At 39.0% G+C, this 14,318-nt stretch overlaps 1 protein-coding gene across 1 annotated transcript; it reads right to left on the bottom strand.

Moving 5' to 3' along the window:
* Positions 1-2,940: 2,940 nt before the first annotated feature.
* LOC133479599 (metalloreductase STEAP4-like) lies at positions 2,941-13,963 on the bottom strand. The gene is made up of 10 exons (XM_061776787.1): positions 13,511-13,963; positions 11,786-11,893; positions 10,552-10,622; positions 10,394-10,481; positions 8,002-8,280; positions 7,816-7,910; positions 7,597-7,707; positions 6,925-6,967; positions 6,642-6,806; positions 2,941-4,394 (listed from the first exon to the last, which is right to left on the bottom strand). The coding sequence occupies exons 1-10, from the start codon at positions 13,715-13,717 to the stop codon at positions 4,143-4,145; spliced, it is 1,419 nt and encodes a 472-aa protein (XP_061632771.1). The 5' UTR covers positions 13,718-13,963; the 3' UTR covers positions 2,941-4,142.
* Between the last annotated feature and the right edge of the window lie 355 nt (positions 13,964-14,318).

The following is a 14,318-nucleotide window of genomic DNA, read 5'->3' as shown; positions in this document are numbered from 1 at the left end:
CTGGCACAACATTTACGCAAAAAAAAACTTTGTTATCCAGCATCTAATAACATTATCTGCTCACACAATCTGTAATCTCTCATACACCCTCCCCTACTCTTGTATTATCCTCTCTTTATCAAAGAACTGATGTTGATTTCAGGCTCTTTTGGATCCCATCTTTATGCATGTGTGTGTGTGTGTGTGTGTGTTGAGATTTAAACGAGATTCAAATATTGCCCTGGGAAGCGATAAATCTAATAACGCACAGAGAAACTGTGAAACAAGCTGTCTTACATATTGTAATTTCCACTCGTGTTGAAATTTCACACACCTAGACAACTCTGATACACATAACACGATTATCTATGGCCTGCTAGAAAAAGTAAATAAACTGCTGCATTGTGGGTAAAAGATACACATCATGTGCTGTAATGAAGAATTCACCTAGGACTCATCTGTCTAAAGTAAAATAGTTTAATAAAAGACAGTTCAGAGTTCCCCTGTTGTGATTGTAGGACGTGTGTGGAACCATACGCAGCACAATGTGCAGGAATCCTTTTTATTTTATTTTCCGACCGTGTAATCCTTCCACAAACATTGAATGCGCCGACGCTTTGCCCCCACTAGTTTAGCGTCGCCCGAGGCGCGCGGCTACAATGCACTCGATTAGCTTACTTCCGTTTTTTATGCGTCGTGGTTAACTTTAGGTTTTAAAAGTAAAGAGCTCATTTTTAAAATGTAACGAGTAGAAAGTACAGATACTTGGGTTGAAAAAGTAAGGAGTAAAAGTAAAAAGTCGCCAGAAAAGTAAATGGCATGCTAACAGGCTTGCAAGCTAACATGCCAGTCGCCCAATTACGTCACTGAGCAGTTTAAATTCTTATACTGTGCGTTCGGAAATGCACAACAAACAAATATCTGGATACACGTGACATGGTCTTTAAACACACAGTTTAATACTTTAACGACTGTTAAGTACTGATAGATTGCTCACGATGCTAGCATGAAAGCAAAAGCGAAAATCACTTCTACTAAGTGATGTACAGTATTCATTGGATCTGAATCTTTTAAATGATAAAAGTTAAAAAAAAAATCTTCAATGAGGCTCCTTCACAGACACAGACCAAATAACAAATTATCTGCTGCCTAACTTTCTAAATCTCAATTTTCTCCAATAGAACAATTTAAAAAAAAATCAAATAAAACATTAAATATAAATCTATATTTTTGTATTCCTGATGTCATCAATATTTCCATACTTTGCCCTTTGATACTGCACTGATATTTTCCACTTGTCACACTATTTAGTTTCCACTCCCACAGGTGAATATATGCGTCTAACTTATGCTATTAATGCACTCATGCACGTAAGAACCAAATGCATGCACCTGCTGTGCATATATATTGAAGTTTGATCTCTTATACTAAGAGTAACGTCTCCACCACTCCCCTGCCTCAATTTCTTTGCTTGCCAAGAACTTGCTGCGTCTATACTCTCACATGTAATATAATATTTCCTGGGGTCCTCCTGTGAGGAGCACTTGACACGCTCCTCTCGCCATGATAGGATGAGATGTTGTAAAAGTCTTTAAAAAAAAAAATAAACGAGTAAGGAGAAGAAGTTGGCAACTCTGAGCAAACGTTTCCCGGAGAAAGACTTCAGATGAACTCTGGAGACGGATCAGACGCGCACACAACTCTGCAGGGAGTTTATTTGAGTTCACGGACAGGATGCTGTGGAGTCATGGTAAAAAGAAAGACACGACAGTGCAGTGCTGGCACTATGTATTTTAATTGGAAGTTCATTTCACAATGGTTGAATTCATATGGGAACAGCAGAAGAACAAACGGCGAAGTCAAATCTGAGAGCATAAATCAATAGACTTGAATACAAACAAGTAGATCACCACCATAAGATAAGTTTGGTCCACCAAGATCTTTACCACCAACTTACCAGTATTTTAGCAGACATCTTGCTAACTAAATGTGGATTAATAGTAAATATAGAGAAATTGATGGTTTGAATAGAGAATGCAGTAACTAAAACCCTGTGGGGTATTCTCCACTGAAACTGTACACTTGAAACTTGACTCATCAGGTATAGACAATGCATCCATCCATCCATCCATTTTCTGAGCCGCTTATCCTCACTAGGGTCGCGGGCGTGCTGGAGCCTATCCCAGCTGTCATCGGGCAGGAGGCGGGGTACACCCTGAACTGGTTGCCAGCCAATCGCAGATAGACAATGCACTTTATTATTATTATTATTATTTTTTTTTTTACTTGCTCCATTGCAACCTAGGCTGTATCTGAACTGATAAGTAGATGCAATTTTAATAAAATATGTTCATAAAATAAGTGAGCAGTTGGATGCGTCATTCAACCATTGGCAGTTTAAACAGGAAAAATATTGTTCAGACACCAACATACTAGAAAACTACAGTATTTGCAGTTTTTTTTCCTTCAAATTTCTCCTCCGTTCACTGCACGTTTGATAACAAAACTCCACAATTAAAATGAAAATTACAAAGGTAACCTGGACGATGAGGGCAGCACGTGGTTAGCTCATCTGCCTCACAGTTCTGAGATTCAGGGTTTAAATCTTTGAAATGAGTTTTTAAAATTTATTAAAATTTTTTCTTTTTTTTTTTTTTGCAGCTTCCTCCCACATTCCGAAAACATTCTTATTAGGTTAATTGAAGACCTGCAAATTTTCTATATGTGTAAACGTTAGTGTGAATGCTTCTTTGTCAAATGTGACCGGCAATTGACTGGCGACCAGTCCAGGGCGCAGGCCGCCCCTCGTCCAAAGACAGCTGGGATTGGCTCCAATTCACCCTAATGAGGATAAGCACTATAGAAAGTGGACGCATCTATAGAAGCAGTGGCAGTCCTAGCTTGAAGGGCACCCTGCATGAGACCCCACCCAACACCAACACACACCAATGACAAACACACTTTAGTGGAATTTATAGTTTCTTTTAATAATAAGTCACACAGAAAAGCAACGAGTAATTACAATTAAGGAAACAGACAAAAACAAAAAACAAAACATACCAATCTTGCATTGCACAAATGGAAAAAAAAAAAAACTTAAGGGAACCTTACTGCACTAATTTTGGCTTTTTTTTCCCCCTAGCGTGCTTTCTTCCTTTTTCTGTTAAGAATTAAATTGTTAAATTAATTCAAAAGTTTTGCCTTCTGGCCATGATGCAAAATTGTGACGTCCTTGTGTATTATCTGCTCACCAACTGTGTGGTTGATGCTGATGATGCTGACGCCAGTGCTCGGGACATGCTTGACCTCAAGTTGCTTTTCATTGACTTGAGCTTTGAAAAGATCTTCTCTGCTTGAGCCACAGACAAAGCGTTTCAAAGACCAGTCCAGAAGGTGACTTCACCAGCGAGCACAAATTCCCCATAAAAGTGCAAATGACTGACATTGTAATATATTGTGGATTCACCTTTAGCTTTTGTAGCTGCTTTCAAGAGTGTCCATTCATGCTTGCTGAACTAGGGAGCGGAATAATAAACAACACGACAGTCTGCTGCTACATATTCATTCGCCTCTCATTATTTGCATTTACAAACGCATACTTTACAAACCATTTCACATTGCTATTTTTTAAAATGTTTTTTTTTTTTTGTAATTATAGGGTGCGGTGCCACCCCACCACCAGCCATGCCGCGCATATTGCCCATGCCAGAAACCGCCACTGGATAGAAGGCAATGTAATTAATGAAATGTCTTGATTTTTTTTTTTTTTTTTTTTTTACAGCCACTTGTTGCAAGGTTGAATCCATGGGGCATAATCTAATGCCATATAACGTTTATGCTTACTATGGCGGTTCCGTCAAAGAGGGGCCCACTGCCCCTCAAAGCAGAGAGTCAGCAGGGACATTATCATCCCAAATCACACTGACAAACTTGATAAACAGCGCTATAAAATGAGATTATGATTTTCTTTACGTCCATTAATTTCACATTTGAATCACTACTGCATGAGAAAAAGCAACAAGTCACACAAGCGCCATCTGCGGGACATGGTGGGGCATTTCCCCACTTGCCCCTAAGACAAAGTTGCCAGTTGCTCAATCTGTTTTCAATGTTAACGCCCGTTAATTCCAACAAACCTCTGTCTATTTTGCGGCACGCTGTTCCTACAATAGAAATGTTTTCTCCTCGCCAGGTTCAGTCCTCTCCCAGCCCCGACGAATGCGGGTGACGGTCCGATCCACGCAAGGCAGGAGGAGCAGCAGCTTTAGCGCCAGCACCACGGAGGGCACCACCATACTGAGCAAGTAGCCTGGCGGTGTGTACCACTTGTACGTGGAGGGCCGCAGAAATCTGTCCCAGCCGTACAAGTAAGTGTGAAGGGTACAGAGGAATAAAGTCAGGTAGCCCAGCTTTGACTGTAAAACAAGAAAGTGAGTAATCAACACACACACAAACACAGAATTATAAGCTCAGTGGGCTATAGTGTAAAGCACCAGCCTTTTAACCTTTTGCTCACACACAGACACATACATGCATGCACATACACGCGCACGCAAGCTCGCACACGGACAAAGCACTTGTGGATCCAAGCCACTGACCGAGGATAAGGTATTGCCTCTAAATTACATTTGATGAATAACATTAACATTTCAACTACCACTCGAATTTGCGCTGGAGTAAAGAGAAAGTGTGTGTGGAATGTGAGGATGAGCTTCACATGACCCACTTACATTTATGAATGACTTAGTGAGGCGGATTATATTTTACGTTGATCAAAGTAGGAAAAGGCCAAACAGCCCAGAGTAAAGACCCCCCCCCAAAAAAAAAGAGTTGTTTTGGAATGCTTATACAATCTGGACATTTAAAAAAATATATATTGTTCTTTTTTTTTTTTTTTTTTTTACTTTTAGAGACTCCGGGAGATTTATTGCCATTCCCCAAGGTACAGAGTAGTCAAAGAAGATTGGAATGTTTGTTCATTTTCCCCCCCACTCAAAACTCAAGTCTGGTTTTGTGAAGAAAAAGGGCCCATAGTCAAAGTCGAAAGTATGATAAAAACATAAATGTGTTCCCGAACTTGTGCAAACATGAATTATTGAAGTATAATACAACAAAATGTGCTTAGTTCGTAGCTAATTAACATGATCTAACCTGTAGGTAATTAGTATATCCTGCAAGTAACCACTTTTCTTGCAAATCCAGTAGTTTCTCTAATTTTCCACACCATGTGAATCTCAGCGATATGTCAGTACGACACGTCGGTATTGAAGATTTGTTTTTTTATTATTTCAACCACACTGGAAAATATTACCAGCAGGCAAATTGAAAGTGGATACCAACTGTTCCTTTCTAATTATTTTCAGCATGGATGCATTTGGAGAATCATCAGGCTAGTTGTGGCTCACAGTTTTTCAAGGTGCAAGGCTGGATCCAAGCTGGCGTCATACTAATTTGTCTGAAATGCCCCAACAATATACTAGTAGCCTGTATTTCATACTCAGCGACTGCCAACTCTGTTGGCGACAGAAAGGTGTGAAGCAGTTTGTCTCGTTCACTTTTTAATTTCTTTTTAAATAAGTGAGCGCAAATTTAAGTGGAGCACAGCTGCTGTGCCACTTTATTGTTTAATAAGTTAACCTAAAATGCCTGATTGTCAATCAACCAATTGAACTGTATATAAGGCTTTTTTTATACTGAAATTGTGGCACAATGCTTTACACAATGACACAATAAACAGGCAAACACCCACAAGTCTTTCAGAGATGGCAGCTGAAATCAAATCACAAAAGAACGCAAAACCCATCATCGTCGAGGCGGCCCTAAAGGCGGGTTAAAACAAAACAAATATCACAAAAATGTATTTATGCACTAACTAAACTAAAGCAGCCGAAAATACAAAAAGAGACAAATAATCATTATTAATAACAAATAATTATAATAATAAGAATGAATTGTAATGATGTAATTCTTTGGAAAAATATAGAAAACGTGAAAGGGCCGTATAAAAATAGAAAACAATAAAATCAGATTTAACAGAACTCATTTGAGAAATAATAATAATAATAACATAATGCTGACAATCCAGCCAGACTCCAACTACCTCAGATGCTGACAATGGGGCCGTGAAATTATTTTCCCCAGTCAATTAAAAAGAAAAATCTAAGATGTAAAAGAAACTGTACTTAAAAAAAAATCAAGTTTTTTTGCTTAGCGGGAAAAAAAAAAAATCGCAACTACACTGTTTTGAAAGTGCAGGCGGTGCCCTTTAAAGGGTTCATTTGTGAGTCAATGTGTGCGTAATGAAGTGACACAAGCTAGCCTTTGAGAGCTGTTTGCTTCATAAGAAATCTTCCAACTGCACTAATGTAGCACTCACAGACGCATAATCCGACATTGCGTGGCTACACACACAAATACAGTCGCGCATATGCAGGCGCAGACCGTTGCATAATGAGAAGTCTGTTGGGGAGCTGCTGAGCGAAGTAACAGCTTGAACCTCGGTGGGAAAAAAAATCCATGGACATATTCCTCCAGTTATGACTGCCAATGTTTTTGGTAAACAAGGTGCAAGGATTTTGCGTCAGTACACACGGCACACTGGACCTTTGTATTGAGAGTCAACAAACATTCAAATAAAGTGCGCACACGCGTCAAGTGACTACCTGTACGTAGCTGAATTCCCTCCAGCTGAGAGCGTTGCTAACTGAAGGCAGGGATGTTATTCCCAGCAGGACGTACAGGCCAAATCCCAAAATGCCCACAGAGAGGTAAGAGTCCGATCTCCAGGCCACTGTCGTGTCGAACTTTACCGTTTGGTTCTCCTTGAACTAAACACGGGGGCGGGGGGAGAGAAATAAACACGAGGCCGGGCTTTGTATACTGATGCAAGAATATCCTGATATTCTTTTCACAAGCACAACTACAGGCTTCAAAAACGCAACTTACCTGTGTGATAACGTAGTCCCAACTCTTGAATCTCACATAATACCTGTAAAATAAAATAAAAAAAATTTTTTTTTTAAAAAAAGACATTCAATATTCTTGCTAATGCACAAGCAATCATTTCATGTTCTATAATACCATCAATCTTTGCTGGGTCCAATACCGAGACCAGCTAGATTTTTCCATTGACATTTTTCCAAGTCATCCATTGATGTTCTTTTAAAATCTTTTGTTATATGAATGACAGTTATGTGTTTATACTGTATGTTCAATGAAATCAAATATAGTTACTTTTCACTGTGTTCCTGTTAATAATATACCCTGCATTAGCCCTCGAATGACAGAAGTATCAAAAGTATCGCTAATTTGATTTGAAAATTGATATTGGCGGCATTGATACTTTAATATTGATCCGCACATCACTATTTTGCAGAACGTTCAAATTACACAGTGGCACATACAGTACAGCTTTTGTTTTTTACATTTACATTATTGCACCTTATTACCTTATTATCACACCACCTCCTGAATTTAACTTCATTCCTTATTTATGAAAACGACTACTAGTATCTTATTGTTAGAAACATGCACTAGCCTGAATGTACAATAAAAATAAACAATCGGCAACATCGAAACTGTATCCTGAAAATATAAATGATGTTTACTGTAAAGCACCTCATTGGGATGAGAAATGTGTAGAGTACGTGTAGAAAGGCAAAGGCGAGAGCCAGCAGTCCCAGCTGCTTCCTGCACAGCATCCAGCGGTCCAACCAATCAGGGAAGCGCCTGGAAGAGCAATATACATACATTGCTGTACGGTCCTATTTTGTGTTTTTATTAACAATGTACTAAAACAAGTCAGTACAGGACAGCCATCCTTTTCCGATGTCTTACCTGTACTTGGTTCCCCTGTATATCTGAAGGAAGGCAGCTATAATGCCAGGCAGGTAACACAAGGACAACATGATGAGTGACACAATGGGGAACACCTAAAAGACACACAATGCACAAAACCGCTTTAATTTACACCCAAAGGTTACTTTTAAAAGTTAAAAAAAAAATAATAAATCAAATGTGGACCTTGTTGGCCAGGGACACCATGATTCTGAAGGAGATGTCTTTCCCCTGAACCACGTAGGCGTAGATGACATCTCTGATGAGCACGTAAAAGAAGAAGAAGGCGACAAGGCCGACGGCAATTTGGAGAGGCAGCCTCCAGTCGGGGAACAGCTGCAGGGGGGAGTCCTCCAGCTCTTGGGCTGCCGACAGAGAGCCCCTGTCCAAAACTGCGAGGCCCATCTTGGTGGCCACCTCGGCTACAGCCCGCTTTGCCTCCGCACTGTTGCCACATACGTACACCTGCAATATCCCAGAAAAAGGCGAATATATACATTAGGGTTACACTAAAAAGGAAAAAAAAAGAAAAAGGAAAAGTTATAGAAATGTCTTCATCCTATGGGAATCAAGTTGTGTTTTCTTTTGGGAAAAAAAGACTGGAAGAGAAATTAGGAAAAAGTCACAGTTTTTGCCAAGTGAATTTTAAAATTTCCACACAGAGGTCACGTGCGTCCATTCGAGGCAATCAAGCACTGCCTATATTTCCTACAAACTTCACACACGTCGCTTCAAAGTGTTGATATTGATAATCTGATATTAATGTGGCAAAAGATCGAAAGGTTTATTTTAAGGCTGTTATTTCTTTTTAAAACCTATACTAAAATATGAGAGAGACATTGTTATCTTTACGCAGACTGCAAACTTCTTCCTTTCATAAAACACTCACACAATTAATTCTCATAATATTGGGCCTTTTTTCCTCGAAAAAAAAACCCATTTTATTTTATTGATTTTATTTATTTAAAAAGAGACTGTGCGTAATGAATGTTCTCATGTTAATATGCCAAATTATAGTCTTGGGCTTTTTTTCCCCCCCCATTTGTACTCCCTTGGCAGGTTGATGCAAGTATAAATGCAGTAAACACATGTACACCGATCCTTCGGCGCTCATGTGCAAAAGAGAGAAGTGCGTACTGTAAAGTGCTGATGCCTATAATACTGCATAAAGAGCTACTATAAGATAAAATGAACTTTATTTAGTCTAGTAAAATTAGAGTATTTTTCATAAGAACAAACTACCTTTATTTTAGGGCAAATATGACTTTATTGTAATAAGATTACAGCATTTGACTTTCTTTTCATATCATTTCCACTTTTTTTTCTTGTCAGTGTGGCTCTCGTTCTCTCCTTTTTCTCTTATGTCATAAACAAGAAACAATGCAATAATACTGTCGCTATATTGGGAAAACAAAACTCAATATTTAGCTCGCTGAATAAGGAGAATTTAAAGAAGTAGCCTTCTTGCGCACTAAGCATACAGTGAAATAAAAAATTAACATAAAAAAAACAAAAAAAGAATTCCAAAATATAACCATAGAAATACAGTCAGGGGGAAATGTTTTGGAACATAACAATCATCATATAATATGTCATATAAGTTCAAAGCAGCATAATTCTTAGTTTGATGATTTACCTACCTTATTACAATTACATCAACAAGATGTAAATATTCAATGCAACATTAAATCTAATGAGATCCAACACATGAGCAATAACTCAGCCTTGACCAAGATAATAATGAACCTCAATTTCAACTGACCCTATCAGTGAAGTATTAAATAAAAAAATACAGCATATTATATTTTAGTTGTAGGTTGCAGTGAGGCACATTATACAAGTTAGTTAGTAATTAGTTACTTAGTTGCTGTAAGCGTCACAAAAAAACATTAGAAAGGGCTTTCAGTGTGATGCAGTGCAATTGTACAGCAATGCAAACTGTAAATGAACAACAATCGGCCAACGGTGCTCCAAATTCACCAACAAACACATGCACGCGCACACACACACACACACACACACACACACACACACACGCATATGGTCTTCGCGGTCCTTTGGGAGTGTTCAAACGGATCCGAATGAAACAAAAAATACCCACATATGCTGCAGTTTCGCAGTACAGAGCGAGAAAGCGAAACGTGTGATGGGACGCTCAGATCCAAGAGTGACTTTGAGTTAATTGATTCAAGGACACATCTGACGTGGCTCTCGAAGCAAAGACACAAGGCCGACTCGTCAAATTTGGCCGCCGTCGCTCGGAAATGGTTTGATCCGATCTTCAAAATGAGTTAATAATATAATTTGGACTGAGGTTCTTTCCATTATTTTTAACTTGTTGGTCAGCACCCCACTGAGGGAACACATCAGATTCTTGCCAAAGGCTCGTAGCTCTGCAGTGCGGGTGAAATTACTGAATAATTCCCCTCAAAATCGATAGGCTTAATATTTTCAAACGCCACATCTTAAAGACGTGGAAGTAAATGAATTTGTTGTAAATTTTGATACTCTTTATAAGGGAAAAAAACCAAATCATTACTGCTTTCAAAACTTCAAGCACGCAGACCGTAGTTTGTACCTGTCTACAAGCGTCGGAGGGTCCGTTCTGAAGAGCCCAGGCCGACAAGGTGTTAAAGGCTTTCACCACATGACATCCGGGAAGTAGTCTGCACAACAAACATTGTTGGCGATTCAAACATGAGGCATATTAAAGATGCATGCTTCAGTGGCTCTTACCTCTGCAAATATGCAGCATTGGCCTCCGGGTACAGATTCTTTTCAGGGTTGTTGCTGACATCTACCAGCACCTTAGCACCAAAAAGTGGGGTGGAAATAGATGAGAGACTGAGTAAAAAAAAAAAAAAAAACAAGAAAAGACTAAGATGAGGTAACACTAATGAGGAAAAAGCACTAGAGTGGAAAAAGAATGTTCAGAGGTTGCTCAAAAGTACGGATGGGTGAGTACCGATGCCAGGCATTGGTATCGGGTCGATACAGACCTTACTTGAAGGTATCGGGTACTCGTGAAGGTTGCCGATGCCAACCACTGATAAACTTGAGGCATAAAAAAAATGTCTGACGTCGTGTAAGTCCTCCTTGCCAGTAGTTGGCGCTACACTGTGGCAGTTTGACACATCGGTGAATCATTTTGCACATCGGCGAATAATTTTGCATGTCAAAAAGAAAGGAAGGTCTTTGTTACTAATCATCTGTCGTTGTGTTAATTGAAATTTTATGTATCACAAGTGATAGTGAGGGTATTGGAACTTAGTATTGGTAGCGGTGAGTACTCAACAGTGAATATTCGTACTGTTATCTGTCTGGAAAAAAGGGAATCGCACATCCCTACTTGGGAGTATTCTTTTCGTTATTTCTTTTTTTAACTGATTGATTATTAGCAAGAGCTCACCAAACTACACAAACGAATAATATTGTAACTTCTTTCCTCAAATTTTATGACCGCAATATGACCAGTTTCTCATCTTTTAAAACCCTAACCCTAACTCTTCTGTAGACTGCTATGTGGGGTTTACATGTGCACACAAGGCTCATCTTGGTCAAATTAACAAAAGAAACAAAAAAGACAATGCAGTTAATTGTGAAGTAACTTTCAGTATTTCCCAACTAACCACTAACTAAAGTGAAATGAAATGGAAGAGATGCAGTAAATATTGGTTATCCTACCAGGTCCAATTTTTGTAGTGTTTTTCATGTTTTCTGGGAACTTTTATGCACAATCCTGCTTTCAATTAAATGTTTTCTTGGAAAAAAAAAAAATTGCATGAAAATGTTTGCTATTGACTCTTGATTAAGTAGCTGTATAATGTTAATGACTACACAATTTTGACTGTAATTGCTGGAAGACGGATTCGACATAAAGCGATTTCTGCAATCAGCGTGTTGATGATTTTATTTGTTAGTTTTTTTTTTTAATTACTAGCACAGTGTGCACATTAGTCAAGATAAATACCTTCCCGTCCAGTTGTGAGCTGAGTGTCTCCATGAAGCCGTAATGTTCTCTTTGTATGCATACGAAGACCACGCCGGCCAACTGGGCTGCGGCTGCGTAGCTCATCACCTACGTTGCACACACAGCACACAACAAAACACGTGGTAGCACACATTCATTAGTGCTTCTGTGACACACACACACACACACACATATGCACTAGACATTTTCCAATGTTTCCATTTTTATGATAATTGTGTGCTTTTATTATTATTATTTTTTACCTCAACGCTTTAAATTGTGAGATGCCTAACTGATTTTCATTGTTCCTGTAACAGTGACAATAAAGCTCAATTCTATTGTCTTCTATTTTATTCTTATATTATAATATTATCAGATATTTGGGTGGAAAAAAACAACAAGAAATTAGCACCAATTCGGTGAAATGGCCCACAGACTATTCTATACAAATGGAAAAGAACATCTGGTTTTGTCATAATCAACCAAATGATATTATTTTTAAATGATATTTTTATGAAACATGGCCACTGAACAGGTTAACTAACCAGAATGTTGTATTCTGTAGTTCCAGTTAGTACCCACAAAGTTTCCAACTTTCCAGAATGTTGCAACCCTGTACGTGACTCATTCACGTGCATCATTTTGCTACAAAGTCCCCTCGGTGTCTTCATCAGAATCATTCAGCGATCACGAAAATATAACAGAATAATGAAACTCTGAGGTCTTATAATAAATGGCCAAACATTTGCACACATACCAGTACAATGATGAGTCGCTTAAAATGTGTTTCTTTCCTTTCTACCATTTTTTTTCATTAGATTTACAAAATGTTGGCATGTCGCACACACTGCTCTGCTAACTACAGTGTGTGTATAATAAGTGGTTCCCATGACACTGAATCGAAACATGTCACCTTGGTCTAATTGTCCACAAGTTATTTGATTTAGAAAAAAAAAAATGTAAAAAAAAGGCATTTTCATCTTGCCTATTCTAGTTTCATAATCAGTATTGATTATTTTGCACGTGTGCCAGATCATTATGAGGTAACTGCCCCTGTAAGAAACCCTCTGATGTTTTCAGTAACATTCTTCAATGGAGGCTGAAACAGCAGATAGTTGTTTGTTGCAGAATAAATATTTACACTTCGGTTTTCATACTTTTCATCATATATTTCCAAGCTCTGTTTTAGTGAAATGTCAATGGATATCAAAATTCCCCAATATATTTGTTCAACAGTACACAGTCAGCTCATTGACGTAATTGGCGCTAATTGAATTTCCACCATACGCCCATAAACATGCTAACGTTAGCCAAACATGTCCACCCTGTCAGCAAGCTCATACACTTATGGTGATATTGACTCCTAAAAAGATGGGATGAAAACAAATCGCCCTTTATGCAGGAGACAGGCAGAGAACTACGGATATAAACACTGAGTCAAATTATGAGAACAATTTTTGTATTCATACTCACAGTTTCTAACTTCCCTAAATTATGTAACCATGCACATCTCTTATTCACCAACGTACAAAAGGATGAAAACAAAATACTCTGAAGCAGCAGAAATATAGAAAAACTGGTATTATCAGGGAAGTTTAACTCAGCTGATAAGGTTTTCTTTTTTTTTTTTTGAAGGTGTGTTAGTTTGTTTCTTTTCCCGGGAAGACATTTATTTATTTATTTATTTTGGAACTTCAGAACCAACACGGCGAGCACGTGCGTTACCTGAGCTCCATGAGGCAAAGGGCCGCAGCCGAGCGGTCTGCGGCTGCCGTACACGACTTTGTAGCCCGTCTGCAGCAGGCGCTGGCCCAGGGAGCGTCCCATATCTCCCGTCCCAAAAACGCACACGGCCTCCCGCTCTGAGGTGACCGCTGCTCCTCCTCCCAGAGGATGCAGAGACACGCTCACTGGCTTCACCTCTTTTGACATTGGCCTAGTCTTTTGAAAGTCTAGCAAACGCAGCGGTGAGCTATTGATGGTCAACACTGATTCCCGCAAAAATAATAAGAATAATAAACCAATTTATCCTGAAAAAAGTCCCTTCTCGATGGTATTTATCCGTAGTGTTGATGTCTTCTTCTGCCACATCACGCTGTTGACTTACAGATTTTGGTGGTGGGGTTTTTGTATTTGCTTTTTTCCCCCTCCCATTTTCAGGATGGGCTCGGGGTGAAGTCTTTCCCAACTGTGATACTCTGTGGCAAAAGGTGGGAGGTGCATGTTTGTCCTGAACCCATAATAACTCTGCTCTTTGTGTGTGTGTGTGTGTGTGTGTGTGTGTGTGTGTGTGTGTGTGCTTGTCTGGTTTCAAATGTCTTCTGGGAAACCACCAGTTTGTCTCTAAAAAACATCATCAGTTCCCGCTCGTTGTGGTATTTCTTGCATTGTGAAATCATTCTAAGCCGAAATGGTAATAAGTAATAAATTATATATTTTTTAATTGCCTCATTTCAGGAATTCCTGGCGAGAGTGTCATTAGCAAACATGGATTGGACAGAAAGTGGAATGCTCCCAACCCCCTCTTCTCTTC

The sequence above is a fragment of the Phyllopteryx taeniolatus genome, chromosome 6 (genome assembly GCF_024500385.1).
Source record: "Phyllopteryx taeniolatus isolate TA_2022b chromosome 6, UOR_Ptae_1.2, whole genome shotgun sequence".
Taxonomy (NCBI): domain Eukaryota; kingdom Metazoa; phylum Chordata; class Actinopteri; order Syngnathiformes; family Syngnathidae; genus Phyllopteryx; species Phyllopteryx taeniolatus.
The sequence above is the reverse complement of the archived record's forward strand: the minus strand, read 5'-3'. Positions and strand labels throughout refer to the sequence as shown.

Coding starts and splice junctions, on each gene's coding strand:
- LOC133479599 (XM_061776787.1), bottom strand. CDS start 13,717: ATGTCAAAAGAGGTGAAGCCAGTGAGCGTGTCTCTGCATCCTCTGGGA. Junction 10,482..10,551: donor AATGCTGCATATTTGCAGAG/GTAAGAGCCACT, acceptor TTTGTTGTGCAG/ACTACTTCCCGGATGTCATG. Junction 6,807..6,924: donor GGGACTACGTTATCACACAG/GTAAGTTGCGTT, acceptor CCCCGTGTTTAG/TTCAAGGAGAACCAAACGGT.